General features: G+C 47.3%; 1 protein-coding gene across 4 annotated transcripts in view; it reads right to left on the bottom strand.

Annotated features, from left to right (window-relative positions):
* ATP11C (ATPase phospholipid transporting 11C) overlaps positions 1-18,299 on the bottom strand; it is a 589,522-nt gene that overhangs the window by 366,307 nt on the left and 204,916 nt on the right. For all 4 annotated transcript variants that reach the window (XM_069212455.1, XM_069212454.1, XM_069212452.1 and 1 more), the window contains exon 2: positions 16,747-16,866. In XM_069212455.1, coding sequence (XP_069068556.1) covers positions 16,747-16,866 — 120 coding nt within the window. The remainder of the gene's footprint in view (positions 1-16,746; positions 16,867-18,299) is intronic.

Genomic DNA, 18,299 nt, shown 5'->3' on the forward strand with positions numbered 1-18,299 from the left:
TTGAATACCAGGCATCAGTTAACGTCGCCTGTGTTTAAGCACGCTCGTTTATATACCCCCACCTTGACCGAGGCACACAAACGTTGTATTTGTTAAACTGCTGCATTGCTTAGCACTGTGTTACACCAATCGCACTGTTTATGCTGAACAATACGCTTTGATGTCTGTACAATAACTATGTAAATGTCAAAATACCAATAATAAAAAAGTTGTTGACACTGCTGAAGATATCCTCACAATTTTATCAACCACAAGACATCAGATCTGCCACTCAGCACCGGTATGCATAGGCTGATAGGGTTAGGTTGATGTAGTGGGCATTAAGGTAGGATAGCACATCTGTAGTTATTATTAGGTCAAGTTTCCATTCAAAATAATGTTTTGTTCCTTACAAACTTGTGCACAATGCGTTGAATATATGCAAATGTTCCCAAAAATATTTCCCCCGCAAAAAGTAATCTGATTTGGGTACGGAATTACGAGGGGAAAAGAAAAAGGAAGAGGATCAGAAAAATGTTTCTTTCTATTTTAAATCCCATGGGATTCTTTGCTCTTCTATACCGAAAGAAATGTCAAAACAGAATTACACCAAACGTGCCAAGAAAACAGTACTTTGCTCAAGTGCCTTTGGTTGGTGAATTTCAGGTGCTTTGTAATTGTAACAGTTTTTTACTTGTGTTTTTTTTTCACTGAATACAAAAACACATATGTACAGAGAAAGACAGATACATAAGAACAAGCTACTTACTTTCTGGAACAATATTTCTGGTGATACTCTAGCTAATTGCAGATTCCTCACCTTTTGAATATTCCCCAGGTGTAAACCTGGTTTGGGAAACTTTTAAAGCAGTTTTCTTAAGCACCAGTAGGTAGCTTGGTGAGGCTCAGGGCTGATGACGTTCCACTCCTGAAGTGACAAGCGGAGCCACATATAATCACCACCCATAAGCACTGACACGAGTTGTTTTCTAGACTACCCTCAGACACAGAGCACCTTAGCAAACTGGCTTGACCAGTTTGGAGATCTCCAAAATTGGGACCTTTTTAGATTGAGAAAGTGTCCAGTTTATACATCTGGGGAGGTGGGAGGATCAGTGAGTAATCTATGGTTAGAAGTATCTACCAGAAGAACACGTTAATTACCTTTGTTAACAAACTTTCTGGTGAATACTCTGTCTAACTGCAGATTCCTCACTGATCCTCCCACCTCCCTGTTGTGTACACTGGACTCTTTCTCGATCTTCATGTTCTTCTGATAGATACCTCTAACCGTAGATTCCTCACCTTGCAGAAAGGTACCATAGCAGTACCTCCTAGGGAGGTGAGTCTGTGAACTGGCTCATACCAAAACATCCTGCACAATCGAGAGGGCAAAATGCCCTTTTCAACAGACCTTATTGTTGTGACAGTAGTGTTTCATGAATGTGTGTATCAATGCCCACGTAGCTGCCTTTTCAGGACAGACATTCCGCATGACCCAGGTGGAGTGAGCCTGCCGGAGGCTGCTTCCTTACCAGTGCTTCACAGACCTTTATACAGAGAACAATCCATCGAGAGATGGTAACATTTTGTACTGCTTTGCCTTTCTTTGCCTTGGAGAACCCTACAAAGAGATGATCGTGCACTTGACGTTCCGTGGTGAGATCGATACAAACGCATAGTACCCTGTTAGGGTCCAAACAATGGAATCTTTCTAGCCCCTTCGAGGGAGGGATGAGGTGGAGCAAAGAATACTGTAAAGGAGAGAGCCTGCCCAGCATGAAATGGAGTGAAAATTTTCAGAAGAAAGGAAACTTGGGTTCTTAATACCAACTTATCCAGGAAGAAAGTGGTATAAGATGGGTCGATAGAAAAAGCTTGCAGCTCCCTCACACGTCTAGTCGATGTTATGGCAATGAGAAAGACTGACTTCACTGTCACAAGTGTTAAAGAACAACTGTGCAGTGGCTCAAAAGAGGTGCACTTCAAAAACGTAAACAAATGTTGCAAACCTTTCAAAAATCTCATCACAAATGGTGATTTAAATAACAAAGGCTGAGCTGGAAACGGCAAAAAAGCCAAAAGAGCCAATAATTACCCTTCAATACAGCCCAAAGCAAGTTCCTGCTGAGTTAGGGAGAAGGCAAACACAAACACAAACCTTCACACAACTTTGCATGAAATTAGTCAACATGTCGGGGGGTGCATCAAGCCACAAATTTGTCCCAACAACTGGAGTACAATGATTTCGAGGAGGTATGTCTTGCTGCCAAAATAACATTAACAACCTCAGGAGGAAGACTGAAATGGGTCTACTTCTGCTGCTCAATCTCAAAGCATGGAGGTGCAGATGTGCAAGCCTGAGTGCTGCACATTGCCTGGCTGTTGCATTAGAATATTCTTGCAAAGCGGTAGTTTGATCGGAGGACAAATGCTCATGCCCAGGAGTACCAGGTATCAGACTCTCCTTGCCCCATACAGTGCCACTAGTATGACTTGCACCTGGTCCTTCCTGATTTTCTTCAGAACTCGTGGCAGGAAAGGCAGTGGCAGAAATGTGGAAGGTGTCTCTGAGAGAGCTGCCTTGGAAATTCAGGACAAGGCGCATTCTCAGAGATGGCAAAAAAGATCCACTCTCCCTACTGCTGGAAGACACCATGCACAACCTCTGTGTGCAACTGTCATTCGTGACCCACTAGAAGTTTGCGACTGAGTTTGTCCACCCTGGTGTTTAAAGATCCCACAAAGTGCTTTACCACAAGAGAAACCCCCTCACAGCCCAGCCACATCAGGAGGCACACAGACTCCTGACACAGGGCTCAAGAACCCACCCTGCCTTGCTTGGTGTAGTACCCCATGGCGGTGGTGTCCATGAGCACCTGCACCAGTCTTCCTACGATGATGGGCAAGATAGCCATCAACACCAAGTGTATCACCCTCATCTTCAACAAACTAATGTGGAGTTGGGTCTCTGCTGGAGACAAAAGGCCTCTGATCACCACCTCTTGCAGATGCCCTCTACAGCTCAGTAGTGATGCATCCGGGACCACCTGCAACTCTGGGTTTGGTAAGGAGAGGGGCCTGCCACTAACCCAACCGCGGTCCAGTAGCCACCACTGCACATCATTTACAATCTTCTCTGAAATCTTGATAGTATCCAACAGATTTCCCTGAAGTTGTGCCAATTGGGATTTAAGACAGATTGCAATGTCTGCATGTGCCATATGGTATGTGTGGCCAGCAGGATGGAAGAGGCCAGTAACCCCAAGAGCCCTGATTCATCCACATACAGATTCAGGATAGAGGCTTACATATCTGGATCATATCCTGAATGTCCTGGACTCTGTACTGGGGGAAAATCAACATTGGTGTATCTATTTTATTATGTCAACCTCACTAATTTAGGATTACTGTTATTTCCAATCATTTATTTTGGAATACCAGTATTTCAGCCTGGAAAGCACCACTAGATTCAACATGCCTACATTGAGCTATTGAGGATAGTGTGGAAATGCAGAAAGAATCAAGGCCCAGACAATGGAGTCATCAAATAACAGGCTGATATTCCTCAGCACAAGTGTTACAATTGCTTTTTTACAAAGAGAAACAGCAACTACAGTAAATGAGCCATTGATAATCATGTAAAATAGTGCAGCTATTGACAATGAAATAGTTCAGCTACTGACAGTGTCAGCAGGGCTTTGACTATAGCCAGGCAAAAACTAACTGGTGAACCAAAACATTTGCTTCAGATGTTGTCTAGATGCAGAGGCTGACACAAAAAAAGAGTACATGACCAAAGAACAAGTTACTTACCTTCGGTACTTATCTGGTAGAGATAAAATCAACCAATCAATCATGAATTTGTAAAGCGCAGCTATTCACCTATAGGGCCTCAAAACGCTGAAAGTAGGTGTGCTGCTCAGTCGAAGAGCCAGGTCTTGAGGTCCTTCCAGAACTGCTTCAGTGATGTGGTCGGCCTGAGCTTGCAGGGAGGTGTGTTCCATGTCTGGGCTGCTAGGTAGGAGAAGGATTTTCCTCCTGCTATACTTTTCCGGATCTTAGGGACGGCTGCAAGGGCAAGCTGGGAGGAATGGAGATGTCTGTTGGGTACATAGAGGGTGAGATGGTGGTTGAGGTATGCCAGTCCTATTTTGTGCAGTGCCTTGAAGGTGTGGATTAGGAGATTGTATGTGATGCTCTTGTTGACTGGGAGCCAGTGTAGGTCTCTGAGGTGGGAGGAGATTCGGTTGTGACAGGGGATGTCCAAGATGAGTCTGGCTGCTGCATTCTCGACTCTTTGTAGCCTTGATTCAAGTTTCTTGGTAATGCCAACACAGAGTGTGTTTCCGTAGGCCAGTTTGCTGGTGATGAGTGCGTGGGTGACTGTCTTCAGGGGGGGGGGGGGAGGGATGAATCCATTTGAAAATCTTCCGTAGGAAATGAAGGGTGTGGAAGCTTGATTAAGAGAGGGCATTAACTTGGCGGGTCATCAATAGAGTCCAGGATGATAGCCAGGTTCCGCGCATGGATAGTGGGGGCGGGAGTGAGGATCCTTGGGGCACTCCGCAGTGTATTTAGGTTTTGATATGAGCGGTGGTAGACTGACCCTTTGTGTTCTTCTGGTGAGGAAGGACCTGATCCAGTTCAGGGCTTTGTCTCAGATGCCAGCGTTGTGCAGTCTGTCGCAGAGTGTGGAGTGGGAGAGGGTGTCAAATGCAGTGCATAGGTCGAGGAGGATGAGTGCGGCAGTGCCTCTGCAGTCCAGTATGATGCAGATGTCATCGGTGGCTGCTGAGAGTTCGGTTTCAGTACTGTGGTTGCTTCTGAATCCAGACTGGGAAGGGTCTAGGATACGTTGTGTCTTGAGGAACTCGGTGAGTTGTTGGTTGACTGCTTTTTCCTTTACCTTGGCTGGGAAAGGGAGCCAAGAGATGGGTCTGTAGTTCTTCATCTCCCTGGGGTCGTGGTGGGTTTCTTGAGTAGCGGGCTGATTTCGGCATGTTTCCAGTCTGTGGGGAATGTGGCAGTCTTGAAGGATAGGTTGAAGGTTTGGCAGAGCTCTGGTGCTAGGGTGGCGCTGGCCAGGTTAAGGATGTGATGAGTATATAATCACTAAAGGTGTGGGGTAGTAGGAACTGAGGGTAGGACTGGGTCGGTATTCCCTCAGTGAACGGTGTTAGTTAAGTCGCTATAGCTTCTGAAGCGGGGAAGTCATGGTTGGAAAATGTCCAAGCAAGGGGGTGCCGTATTGTGCTACAGGTGGAGGGGGGGAGTTCCCTTACGGACTAGGTGGTCTCACACACATAATAGTGTCTTATCCAGTCAGTCTAATTTCAGCACTCCCTCTGGTTCTTTTAACCAAGAGGTTGAGTCCGCCCAAGTAGTATCATCTTACTTGGGTGGGGCTAGGTGGTCAAATGATGAAGCAAGACACTATTATGTGTGTGAGACCACCTAGTCCGTAAGGGAACTCCCCCCTCCACCTGTAGCACAATACGGCACCCCCTTGCTTGGACATTTTCCAACCATGACTTCCCCGCTTCAGAAGCTAAAGCGACTTTAGTTCACTGAGGGAATACCGACCCAGTCCTACCCTCAGTTCCTACTACCCCACACCTTTAGTGATTATATAGTTTCCTTTGGGAGGTGGTGTGGGTTAGCAACACTCCCAGTGCTCTCCTTTTGTGTATTATAAGGATGTGATGAGGGCATGGATCCGAGGGTGCTCCCGAGTGGATGGAGTTCATCAGTCTTTGGGTGTCCTCTATTGTGATGGGGGTCCAGGAGTTCAATAATTGGTGGGGTACTAGGTATGTGGTGGTGAGCGGTTCTGGCAGGTTTTGTTTCCCGAAGCCCTTGTAGATGTCCTGGATCTTTCAATGAAAGAAGGTGGCAAGGTAGTTGCAGAGGTCTTGGGAGGGAGGGAAGGATGAGGTGTCTTCTAAGGGATTGGTGAACTCTTTGACGATGGCGAAGAGCTCTTTGCTGTTGTGAGTGCTGGTGTTGAGGCATGCTTGAAAGGCAGATCTTTTGGAGGCTCTGATGTTCGGCGGCGCGTGGTGACTGCATTTCTGTAGGCTGTGCGGTCTTCTGTGGATTTGCTGAGCCTCCATTTATGTTCGAGTTGTCTGCAGGCACGTTTAGATTCCTGTAGGTCTGGCATAATGACTTGGGTGTTTTGCTCTGTCGACTCCCTGCTGATTTCCTTAGGGGGCTACGTTGTCGGCGCAGTATAAAAGCAAGCGGTGTAGGTTGCTTGCGGCTTCATTAGCGTCTGCTGTGTCCGGTGAGAGGGAGTGGTTGAGTGCGTTGGTGAGCTGTGCTTCTGTGACTTTGCCCCAGCATCTGCCAGGGGAATGGGTGGGTGTGGTGGCATGTGGTGTTCTTAGTGTAGGTAAAGTGGATGCACATGTGGTCGGTCAAATCGTGTTCGAAGGTGTGGGAGACGGTGATGTTGTCCCCTGCTGAGAAAACAAGGTCAAGAATGTGTCCAGCTCTGTGGGTGGGGACATATTCTAGTTGCCGATTCCTTACCTTAGAATGTCCCCAGGCTTTAGACTGGATCTAGAGATTTTTCTTCAAGCAGTACCCCTGTGTGCCGTCAGGCGGTGTCGGTCGACTCCACGTATGTCGTTGGCATCGTGGTCGCTGTGATGATGTCGCAGTCTTATATAGGCGCCACCCCAGTGCGATGACGTAAGTTTCTTTTCACAACTTTCTACGTCAGTAGCACGGAGCCATGAAGAACACTGAGAATGGTGTGCCAGAACTATGGCCCTGAAAAGGGGATCCCTGTCCCTAGAAATCAGTTCACAGTGAGGGAAGGGTTGGCAGTGCGGTAAGGAATCTACAACTAGAATATGTCTCAGATAAATCGTTACCAAAGGTAAGTAACTTGTTCATCTGGTAGAGAATTAGAGTTGCAGATTCCTTACCTTATAATACATACCAAAGCAAAGACATCCTCGGCGAAGGGCTGTGAACCAAGATCATACTAGAAAGTCCTGCAGGACCGAACAATGAAAGTAGCCGTCTCTGCGGACCTGACTGTTCAGGCAGTAATGGCTTGAGAACGTGAGCCGGGATGGCCATATTGCTGCCTGGCAGATGTCCAGGATAGGAACTCCACATGCTAACACTGTGGTGGCAGCAGTTGCTAAGGTGGAGTGAGCACACAAGCTCTCAGGTGGTTGCTTCTTTGTCAAAGCGTAGCACATTTTGATGCAGAGCACCACCCATCCTTTCTTGGCACCCACATATCCCACAAAGAATTGACCCGGAAATCTTTGCTATGATTGAGGTAGAATGCCAATGCTCTTTTTGGATCCTGGCAGTGGAGATTCTCCTCTTCATGAGAGGGATGTGGGGATGTGTAAAAAGTAGGCAAAGTGATAGATTGGCCTACATGAAAAGGCGTAACAACTTCAGGAAGGAAGGAGGCCCTGGTACAAAGCACCACTTTGTCAGTATGGACAGATAAAAAATGTGGCTTCGACAAAAGAGCTTGAAGCTCACACACTCTGCGAGCAGAGGTGATGGCAATATGGAAAGCAGTTTTTAGTGTGAGGAGCTGCAAAGGACAATTATGCAGTGGCTCAAAAGGGGCACACATAAGGTAGGTAAGTATCAGGTTCTAATCCCATCGGGGCATTATGAACAGGGTAGGAGGGTACAGATGGGTGAGTCCCTTAAGGAACCTCCCCACAATGGGAGATTTGAACAGCAAAGGTTGATCTGGCAATCTGATAAAGGCTGAGATAGCACATAAGTAGCCTTTAGGGGGGGCCAAAGCAGAGCCCTGCTGGGCAAGAGAGAGGATGTACAGCAGAACCTCAGGTGCAGAAAGGGGTATCAATAGATGTGTTGGTACGCCAAGCCACAAATTTGTGCCAATGACAGACGTGTACAGTTTTGTTGGAAGGACACCTGGCTACCAAGATAACATTACAGACTTCGGGCGGAAGGTCGAAAGCTGTCAAATGCCGCAGCTCAATCTGCACACAAGAAGGTGGAGACTGCACAGGTTTGGTGGAGAACCGTCCCCTGCTGCTGCGACAGAAGATCCTCCCAAAAGGGCAGTCTGATCGGAGGATCTGTGGCCATACTCAACAGCTCGGGATACCAAACTCTTTGTGCCCTGTCTGGAGCCACACGGATTAATTGGGCCCGGTTGTTCATGATCTTCTTCAGAAATCTGGGCAAAAGTGGTATTGGCGGAAAGACATAAAGGAGGCCTGTGTTCAACTAGAGATGAAATGTATCGCCCAGCGAGTGCCACCTTGGAAACTCCAACGTGCAAAACAGCTGACATTGCTTGTTCTCTACAGAGGCGAACAGAACTAACCAAAGCTCTCCCTACTGCTAAAAGAGACTGTGCACCACCTCCAGATGGAGATGCAATTTATGATCAACCATGCATCGACGGCTGAGTTCATCTGCTCTGGCGTTCAAAGAGCCCACCAGATGATGAACCAACTGGGTTATGCCATGGTGTTCCAGCCACGTTCAGAGGCACAGAGCCTCTTAAATAGTCCACAACCGTACTTCGCCCTGGTTCTTGGAGTACCATGTGTTGTCCGTGAACACCTGCACTACTTCAACCTACTTCTGGTGCAGGGACCCTCTCTATGGCTCCCTTGCCAAGAGAGCCATGTCTTCCTCGTGGAGAAGTGCCAAATGACACTCTGCTAAGCAGTTGTAAGATGGTGGCATGGGCGGAGGTGTAGTCTTGATGGGGAAGGAGTAGCCTCTTTGGATTATTTGCAAAACCCACCTGGCAGTTGTGATGGATTCCCAGTGGGGAAGGTGATGGCGGATCCTGCCACCAACTGTTCCAGGATGTTGCAACTGACTAGGAGGGTTTGGAGGCTGCAGTGGTGGGCGGGGATGGACTGGGTAGACCTCTGGCTCCCTGACCCACACGCCTGTGGGATTCCGCGTTCACAGCCATGAAGTGGCTGAGTGGCATGTGCGTCTCGGTGACTGGAAGCGAAAGGATGCAGGAAGGAGTGTCTTATATGGCCATGAAAAGGGCGAAAAGCTAACTCTGCTGGGCGAAGGGCTGCCTCAAGGCTAAGGGACAAGACGTAGCCCGGGTCTCCTTAAAATGCTTGAGTGCTGAGTCCGCTTTGTCTTCGAAGAGATGGGTGCCATCAAAGGGCATGTCAAAGAGAGACAACTGGACATACCCCAAAAAGCTTGAAGTCCTCAACCAGGCGCGGTGCCTTAAGGCCACCATCGACACAACTGATCCACCCAGTGAGTCGGTTATGTTCAGCCCACAACGGATCGTGAACTTGGCTGCATCCCTCCCATCAGCAACGGCTTGAGAGATAATAGCCCGGGCCTCCTCCAGGACCTGCGGCAAACACCTGTGTGATCATATCCCATAAGGAATGTGTGTAGTGGCCCAACAGGCATGCAGTGCTCACGGACCAGAATGCCAGACTGGAGGAAGAAAACATCCTCTTCAAGCCATTTTGATTACCTATCCGGGGGAGCAGATGGTAATGTGCCAGATGAGGAAGAAGTCTGGAGGATAAGGCTCCAGGCGTAGGGTGTTGAGACAGGAATTTAGGGACAAACAACATAGGACGATGGCGGCGGGTGATTGTCCTATTCACAGGAGCCCCTGTGCTGGTTTTGGACCAGGTACCTAGAAGGACATCTGTGAGAGCTTCACTGAAGGGTAAATGGGGTCCCAAAGTGGAAGCCCTAGGCTGAAGCCCCTCAGCCAGGAGGTTAGTCCTGAACCCCTCAGAAGGTAGCTCAAGGCTGAGGACCTCAGCCGCCATGCTGATCACCATTATATATGACGTTCCCTTCGCCGTAGCCACCGTACCGGGAGAAAGCATGCCAGCGTCTGGAGAACTATCCAGACCACTAGCGTCGCCCAATTCCTGTGCCAAGTCCAATTCAGGGTTGTCTAGCTAGTATTCCAGAGGGTCCAAACCTTCCCTGTATCCATGCCCGTAGAAAATATGTTCAGAACCCAACCAAGGGTGATAAGACCCATTCGAAGACGAATCCGGTGTTGAGCGATGCCATTTCGGCTCCGGGTCATTGGGGATCAGGATTGGGTCGAAGTCAATTGTGGGCAAAAACAGCATCTTGAGTGTCAACGTCTCGGCCGGATCCCACAACGGATCAGGAGGGGCCCTCAGTGGCTGGAACCGAAGCCACCGGCACAGAACCCGGGGGGCAGCTATCCAATCCCCTGGACACTAAAGGGGCACAGTGGGGTCGTTCTGCCCAAAGATGAGGCAGGAGTGGGCTCTGGCTCCCGGGAAGTCAGGGAGGAGTGGAGCGGACACAGAAGTAGGTTCCACAGACTAAGGTCTAGAGTGTCAACCCTTTTCCCGAGTTGCATCGGCCAAGAGACGAGGCGAAGTCGAAGAACGTTTGGCCTTCTTCTACTTCTTCTTTTTATGACACGAGTGTCAAGAAAATTTTGAATGGGACATTGAAGAGTGGTGATGACTCCGGGAGGGGTCTCATGACCTTCTTCTCAAACAAGACCGGGAGTGATGCAGAGTCAAGCACCGGGTCGCCATGAGCTTGGGAGAAGAACCCAACAAACTACGGACGTCCTGGGGAAGGGGGAGCTTCCACTTTGATGGTGCCTGCTCAAACATCAACACAATTGAGCAAGCCATCCAGTCCTCCTGCCAGACCCTTGAAACAAAAATTGGGGAGGTAGGGGCAGAGATGGGGACAGACGAGGTCTACACAATATCACCTCTCAGGTCACTGAGGCAGAAGACTTCATAGCCGCCTTGGAGGGCATAGTTGTGACCCTTTGCCAAACAGTCCAGAAACTACAGTGCTCCAATGGTAAAATGTCAGCCCGCGCTGAGGATGCAGCAGGTCACTCCAGAAGAAACTTCCTGCGTCTTCTAGGTTTCCTGGAGAGTTGTGAAGGAACTCAGCCCGAGAAATGTCTGGAAACTTGGCCTCAAAACCTTCTTGCTGGGCAATACGGTTTATCCATGATTCCTGCCTCAGTGGGAACACCGAGCATGGATGCCAAATCCCCCACCTGGAGCCACACCTTGGCCTTTTAGTGCAAGTGTCTTAAATACAAATCCTGCAAAATAAAAAAAATTCTACACTATAAAAGAAATGTGCAGCGGCAGAGAAAATCCTTTGAACAGGTGAAGAAAAAGCTTCATCTGATGGATGTCAAATATATGTTTTGTTACCATGCTAAATTTAGAAATCTATAATGGGAAAACACTAATTTTTAACTACTTAGACCAGGTTTGGAAGTAGACTGAAGAACAACCCTCCCCCCCCAACCTTTGGGAGACTGAAGACAGGAGGAGGTGAGAGATCATGGTGATACAGAGGACTGGATCCACATGAAGCCACTAACAAAGGTCACACAAAAGCCACAGAACTGGTCACACACCCGCCAATGCCGGCTGCAACATAGGTCATGCGACGGACCCGAAGGACATGGAGGACAGTGTCAGGTCCCAATCCCCTGACAGGGAGATGAGGACTGGTACACCCCTTGGTTAATACTCCTAGCACTTCCAGGCATTCTACATGGATTTAAGAAGTGTTATTCCTCCTCCCCAACAGAAACACACGTTTATTGCAATTTTCTCTTTCTTTTGTCTATTTCAGCCAGTAAGTTGAGCAACAGATACTTCTGTGATGGAAATATAGGGTGAAGTGTTGAAAAGGGAGGAGGTTCTTCTTGTTTTTTTTTTTCCTGGTTTATAGTTGCTGATGGCACTAAGCAGAAACGCTGCAGCAAGCACAGAGTATTTTGATGTCCCACCCACAGTTATGAGGTAATTCACTGATCAGTTCAAAGAAATAACCTGGAAGGGCATTGGGATCCTTGAAAAGATTAGGATAGGGGCAGTATTGGAGTATGTTAAAAAACACTCTTCTAGGGATATCCTGATACAAGAGAGCCATCTCCAGGGGACTAGATGCCCCTTTCTTGGGAGATACAGTTATTCTAGGGTCTACCATGCAGTCTTTGCCAGGGGCTCTAAGGGGTTGGTAATAATACTCATAAGTCACTCCAACTGTCATTGACCAAGGTGCACACAGATAAATTGGGACACTTCATTGTCGTAGAGGGCACAGACACAAACGTAGGCACCTCAACTAACAGAGTTCAAGCACTGATGAAATGGGTGACATCCATGAGATCGGTTGATGCCTAGTGTGACTTTCAACCACACAGCTGAAGTTTCACTCACTACTCACTACTCCGCCCTACACAATTGCTGCTCAAGAACAGATAACCTGTTTGTTTCCCCAGGGGATTTTGCCAACACTTTAGGCAACCTGATTCCACTGTGGGGCCTTTTGAACCACGTCCGAGCTGAAGTGTTCTCCAGGGCCTGGGGGTATTTGGCAAGTAAATGAATGGTGGCTCTAAGATGGGGATTTAACATATCTTTTCTGTGAGGCAATTGCTGAATGCCTTGATCTCACGACTTCACCCGTGACCTCCCCTGTGAGCCTATGGGAGGCACTGAAGGCAACGATAAGGGCGAAGGGCATCTCCGTGATCTGAGACAGGGAACGGGAGATCACAGGGTTGGGGAAAAGATCTTTCTTGACAGACGGAAGTACACCAGACACTTTTAGTAGGACTGCGTGCGTCTCTCTGGCATATGTTAATGGACACGGCCAAGCTTGTTTGGACCATGTCCCAATATAGGATCTATGAACAAGGCAACAAATTTGGTAAGCTCCTCTATTGGCTAGCATAGACAGAAGAGGAACACAGAATAATACCCGGACTGTGCTCAAACGAAGGATAATTGATCTCTAGGTCGCATGAGATTGCAGAAGCCTTTGTAAGCTATTATATGGAGCTTTACAGAGTCCCATTATGACCCGAACAGCTATACCCATCGTGAACAACCTCCCACTATGCTGCAGTTCGAATGCAGACAGGGAACTCTGAGAACACCTCTAATGGCGCTGGGAGAATCTAATGCCTGTCTCAAACTGTCATTGAGCGTTGGCCTAATCCCTGACTGCCTCCTGCTGTTCCAGGACATGAGACCGATCGGATGATCAGGGTATACAGTGACTGGATTTAGATACTGAACCCTCCCAAAATGAATGTGGATTGTGACAAGTCTGAAGCCAATTGCAAAATGTAATGTATAAATTAGCAATTCTACATTGCTGTTGAAACATAGGGAACAATGGAGTGCCCCACAAAGCAGGAGGGTTGACACAGGAACTTGGTTATTACCCTTGAGGAGGTATGGAAGCACCTTACATCTGGCAGGATACTGAACTCCACAGCAATTCAGCATTAAGGCACGGCACTGGCTCTGCCCCAGCCCATTAAGCCCCATAGAAACACCAATCTGACCCGTGCTCAAGTGTGCTCCAGCCCAAAAAGCTCCATAGAGATGTCAGTCAACTGACTACCTCCGCCACAGCCCATGAGGCCCCATGAAGACTTAAGCCTGACATGTGACTTACTCTGCCCAGCCCTAAAGCTTGTACAAAGCACTGGCATGTCTTCAAGTGTTCCCAATTTGCCTGGCTACAGTGCAGCGTGATAAAAAGACCCATCTTGCACTAATTTCACTAATTTTTGAAGTTTTTTTTTTTTTTTGCAACATTCCATAGAGCAAATTCAACCCAAAGTTTTTGGAGCGCTTTACATGAGCACCAGTTACATTATATAAGGACATATTCATTTTTGTAGGCACAGGGATATTAAATGATTTGCCCAGAATTACAGGATTCCGACCCGAGTCTCGAACGTGGTTCCCCCGCTTTAAAGTGTGCGGCTCTGGCTCCCCTGCTACCCACACTCTCTCCATGGACGAATCTTCACAAGACCGTGTGAATCTCCGGGGAACCTGAAAGGTGTAAAGGGCCCACTTTACCTTTTGCAAAACACACTCATTCAATCGCCTGTTGCAGCGCTGCTTACATTGCACGATTGTTTACTTTTAATCGTCTCTTCTACTCTTTTTTCTTCACCTTTGTTAGTGTAAACGCTCGCACGGGGCTCCGTTATTTAACAATACTAAATCAAAAGTACATGCAGAGTGCCAGCTTGTGTTTGGGGTGGTTTAGGGGTTCGTTTCCTGGGTGCTGTGTCTCTGGGCATGGAGAGAGCGAGCAACTTGGGACTTTGCTTCAGGGGCTATGCAAGAGGAGCCTTTTAAATAAAAAAATACCCATTAAAAAAAATAAGACTAATTACACAGTACAGTAACAGTAGATAAACAGAGATAAATGTAGTGAGCACACAAATAAATAAAAAAACATACACACAAATCCATACAACGGCCTTAAAACCCTTTTCTGAGACAGTAACAAAAGGCAAGGGCTTCGGCAGTGCACGAGTTTAAGGGGTGGGCTGCTGGTTTGTTTGTGGTAATCCGGGGGCTGATACAGTTTCCCAGCACTGCTTGAAATCAAGGGAAAGACACATGTAGTCATCAAAGCCCAAACCGCCCGCTTTTCTTCCCTCACCTCTACCTGTGCATGTCCATCAATATCAGCCAAGCCAAATCCTCATTAGCTTACTCAGCAGTCTGTGCGGTAGGGTATAACCACATGTATTTACAAACAATGGACTGCACCTGAATACTGCGCCGCTTCCAGTTGTATCTACGTAGAAAAGATGAAAGGATAAGACAGCCCCAACACAGCGTTCCAATCATTGATCTATGCGTTAAACTGGGGCTCGCCCACTGAGTTACTTTTTCCATCCTAGGTAAGAGCGCACATGGTAGGGAACAATCAGCATATCTCACATACGCCACATCGCTCCCCCTCTCTTTCCACTCACCACTGACGGTGGACCGTACGCATTGGTAAGCATGACTGCAGACTAGGGAATGTCTGATTAGGTGTTACATTTATAGCCTGAGCCCTGCCCTCCATCTTTCTGCCCCCTGTGGACTTCAGATCACTATCCAACAAAAAGGAGTCTCTTGGAAGGCCGATGATGGCTGGAAGTGTTGGTGGTTTTTTTTGTTTTTTTTCACACTGAGGGCAAAATGGAGAACCTGATAGGGACCTGTCTCAGCACCTGACTTTTAGAACTGCCGGGTGCTGAGCACTGGCAGGACACGCCCACTTAATGTCCTGGCACCAGCAATGATCGGTTCTGGTGGCAACCTACCCCGTACGAATCTTTGGGCTCCATCACTTAATTATTTACAGCTGAACAGTGGTTGTGGGTTCTAATCTGATCACTATAGCTGATTGCTGGAGTAAGCTATGCTTTCAGTAATGCTTAGTGTAGGTAAGACAGATGATAGAGCATAACTTGGCTGCACCATTATGCTTTGTTGGAAGAAGAGCATTTAATCATAACATACCAGGGCATCATTAACATACCAGGGCATCATTGTGCCTTTATGAGTAAAGATACAACAAGTTATATGTAAACTGCCTTTATGTAATGTTAACCAAATGCATTTAGACCTTAGTATTTTAACAGATTATATATTTTACAATCACTCTTCATTTATTGTGTTTAAGACACTAGTATTTGTGAGTCCTGTGTTTGTTACATTTCAACATGATGTTTGCTCTTTTTGTGCATTTTTAACTTTCCTCTGCAGGTGATAGATAAGGCAGCATGGTTTGGGTTGTCAAGGACGAGAATCTGCAGCAATGGGCCGCAAGAACAGAATCCCGTATTGGATTCCTGAGTGTGGATGTAATCCAAGGTCAAGCAGATGTGTTCAGAAGAAGATAAACGTTAACTGGATATAATTCACAATGGTGTCTGGTTAGTGGAAATTTCCTTTGGTGTGATGTCAGCTACTGGAAGGTTCTGAGCTTGATTAAAGTGTTGTTTAGTTGGGTAGAGATTCAGCTACCCTTTGCCCCTAAGATAGATCTCCTTTCTTTATTAGACTAAACTCCTGATTACTACATTGATTTCTACCAATGTTTCCTGTGATGCTGACATTTTCCTTTGTATTCATCATTATTTTATTAGAATTGTTAGGAACTGAGATTTGTTGATTAGGCAGGAATATCTGAGTCTCAATTCGAAGCATCATACACTTTTCTTTATCTTCTGCATTATCACTATTGAATTATCTGTCTTTTATATGTTAGTGAAATTTAACATTATGCAACATTTCAATTCTCCTCTGGTGATCATATACATCACGTTTCTAAGACTCATTTATGCAAGTTTGGCTTTGAGTCTGTGATACACCCCTTTCTAAACTTCAAGTTGTCTCTGAGATTTAAATGTGCAACCAAATAGGTTGCACTGTCATTAAACTGCTGTGAGTGAAGGTGTTTCTCCTTCCCTCTCGGTCTCCTAAAACGATTCATCAGACTGAGAAAGAGACGGAAGGACGGCGCTGGATCGCAGACATCAGTATTTTGAAACTTCGCTGTGTTGACATTCAATGAAAGCACGTAGAGTGTCAGTGCACAGGCTAAGGCGGCCTCTCTTCCCTTTTTAACAGGCCACCGTAACAATTATGTTAGATTGCACTGCTAGCAGCTAGCAGAGGACCCGCCCCCTTCAACCACTTCCAAGAATACACTTCAAGGCAGCCGTACTGAGGTTTAACAAATACAAAATTTCAGATCTTGCAAAATGTACTGAAAAAGTGTGAAGACAAGTGTCTGAAAATGTGTGCCTGGCTCTGTAGATGCACGTCCTTGACCTGCCATCACCAAAAGGAGCTCTTAAGCAGATTTATGGAAAACGACAACATTGGCGACACCAATCTTCTGAAACACGCGTGCCGAACACGACCACGAGCAGTGGAACAACCCTACCTTGGATGAGACAATTCTGTTGTCGCAGAACTTCTGTGGGACGTAAGCATCTGTCTCGGAGCCTGGCCGGTGTCCAACATACACTGTGCGGGTGCCAACTCTATTTTCTTCGCCGGGACACTGTTGAAAAATAAAGAGAGTAAACAATTTAAATTGGAGGCTTTTTGCTTATATAATTGCCTGTCACCAACAATTGATAACTCCTTAGTTAAAAGATGACCTTGCAGTTCAACTGTTTCCTGCAGCCTTGCGAGTCATTTATATTCACCTTCCCAGGGAGTTCGATGCCATCTGAGGCTGTAGAAAACCAAGGTCCCCACGGCCGTCTACAGAACTCTAGATGCAACCACCGCGCTTAGAGCAAACTCTATTACATGGACAGTTCTTCCTCTTTACTGCAGTCCTTTTGCTAAAACCGGAAAGTTAATTTACAATGTGTTTGGCAACTATGGTCAGTCAACACTAATAACACCTGCCTTGGAGAAAATCTCTTGTTTGCATCCAAAACAGGACTCCATGGGCACAAACTGTGTAAGCAATCAGCACTTGCGAGCGGTTTAAGCACCACCTTCGCTACCGGCACTACATTCCCATATCAAGAACGACAGAGAGCAATGCTCTGAAGCAAGTCTCTGGGAATTAGCAAAGGAGGGCAATACCCAAGCACCAATCCACCCACTAGACACCAGGGAGGGAGAGCGGCCCTTTGGGCAAGGGCTTTTGCTTCGCCATTTTTTGGGGAGCAATATTTCAGTCTTTCTGCCCCCTCCACCCCCCCCCCCCCCGGGTGAGATGTGGTTAATAGCCCCTGATCTGCCCCCTCTCTGGGGGTGGGGGGGGGAAGGGGGAGGGATGGAGGTGTCCACTAGGCATCAGGGATTACTTTTTTTCCTTCCAATCTTTGGGGTGGGGGCTGCCCAAAATGGGCTTACCAATGCACCCACCCCTGCATATGTAAACAGTCTTTCTGCTCCCTCTGCTGAGGGCAAATGGGGGCAATAGCCACCGATCTGTCCCCCCGGTGGGGCAAAAAGCCGACTAGGCACCAGGGATTACTTTATTTTTCCAAATTTTGGGGTGGGGGCTGCCCAAAATGGGCTTACCAATGCCCCCCACACACCTCAAAAAAGTAAACAGTCTTTCTTGCCCACCCCCACACCCCAGGGGGTGCAGAAAGCCCACTAGCACCAGGGAAGAATTTATTTTAAAAAGAGGGGTCAGGGTATGGCCATGCCTCCACCCCAAATAAATGAGGACAAAGTCTTTCTGCCCCCGGGGGTGGGGCAGATGGAGTAATTACTTGCTAGACACCAGTGAATTAATAGTGGGATGGGGGCTGCCCATGGGCATGGTTATGCTCCCTACCCCACTGAAGGGGGTAACTGTCTTTCAGCACCCCCCGCCACCCTGCATTCACCCCCTGCGCACTAAAGCATCTCATCTCAATGACAAGCAAAAGGACATTTGACTCTTTTGGGTTTTGATTTTACATATGGCCCAAGAGAGCTTGGCTAACTCCCAATATCGTTCCACTTGCAATGGTGAGCGGCTGC

The sequence above is a fragment of the Pleurodeles waltl genome, chromosome 2_1 (assembly GCF_031143425.1).
Source record: "Pleurodeles waltl isolate 20211129_DDA chromosome 2_1, aPleWal1.hap1.20221129, whole genome shotgun sequence".
Taxonomy (NCBI): Eukaryota; Metazoa; Chordata; class Amphibia; order Caudata; family Salamandridae; genus Pleurodeles; species Pleurodeles waltl.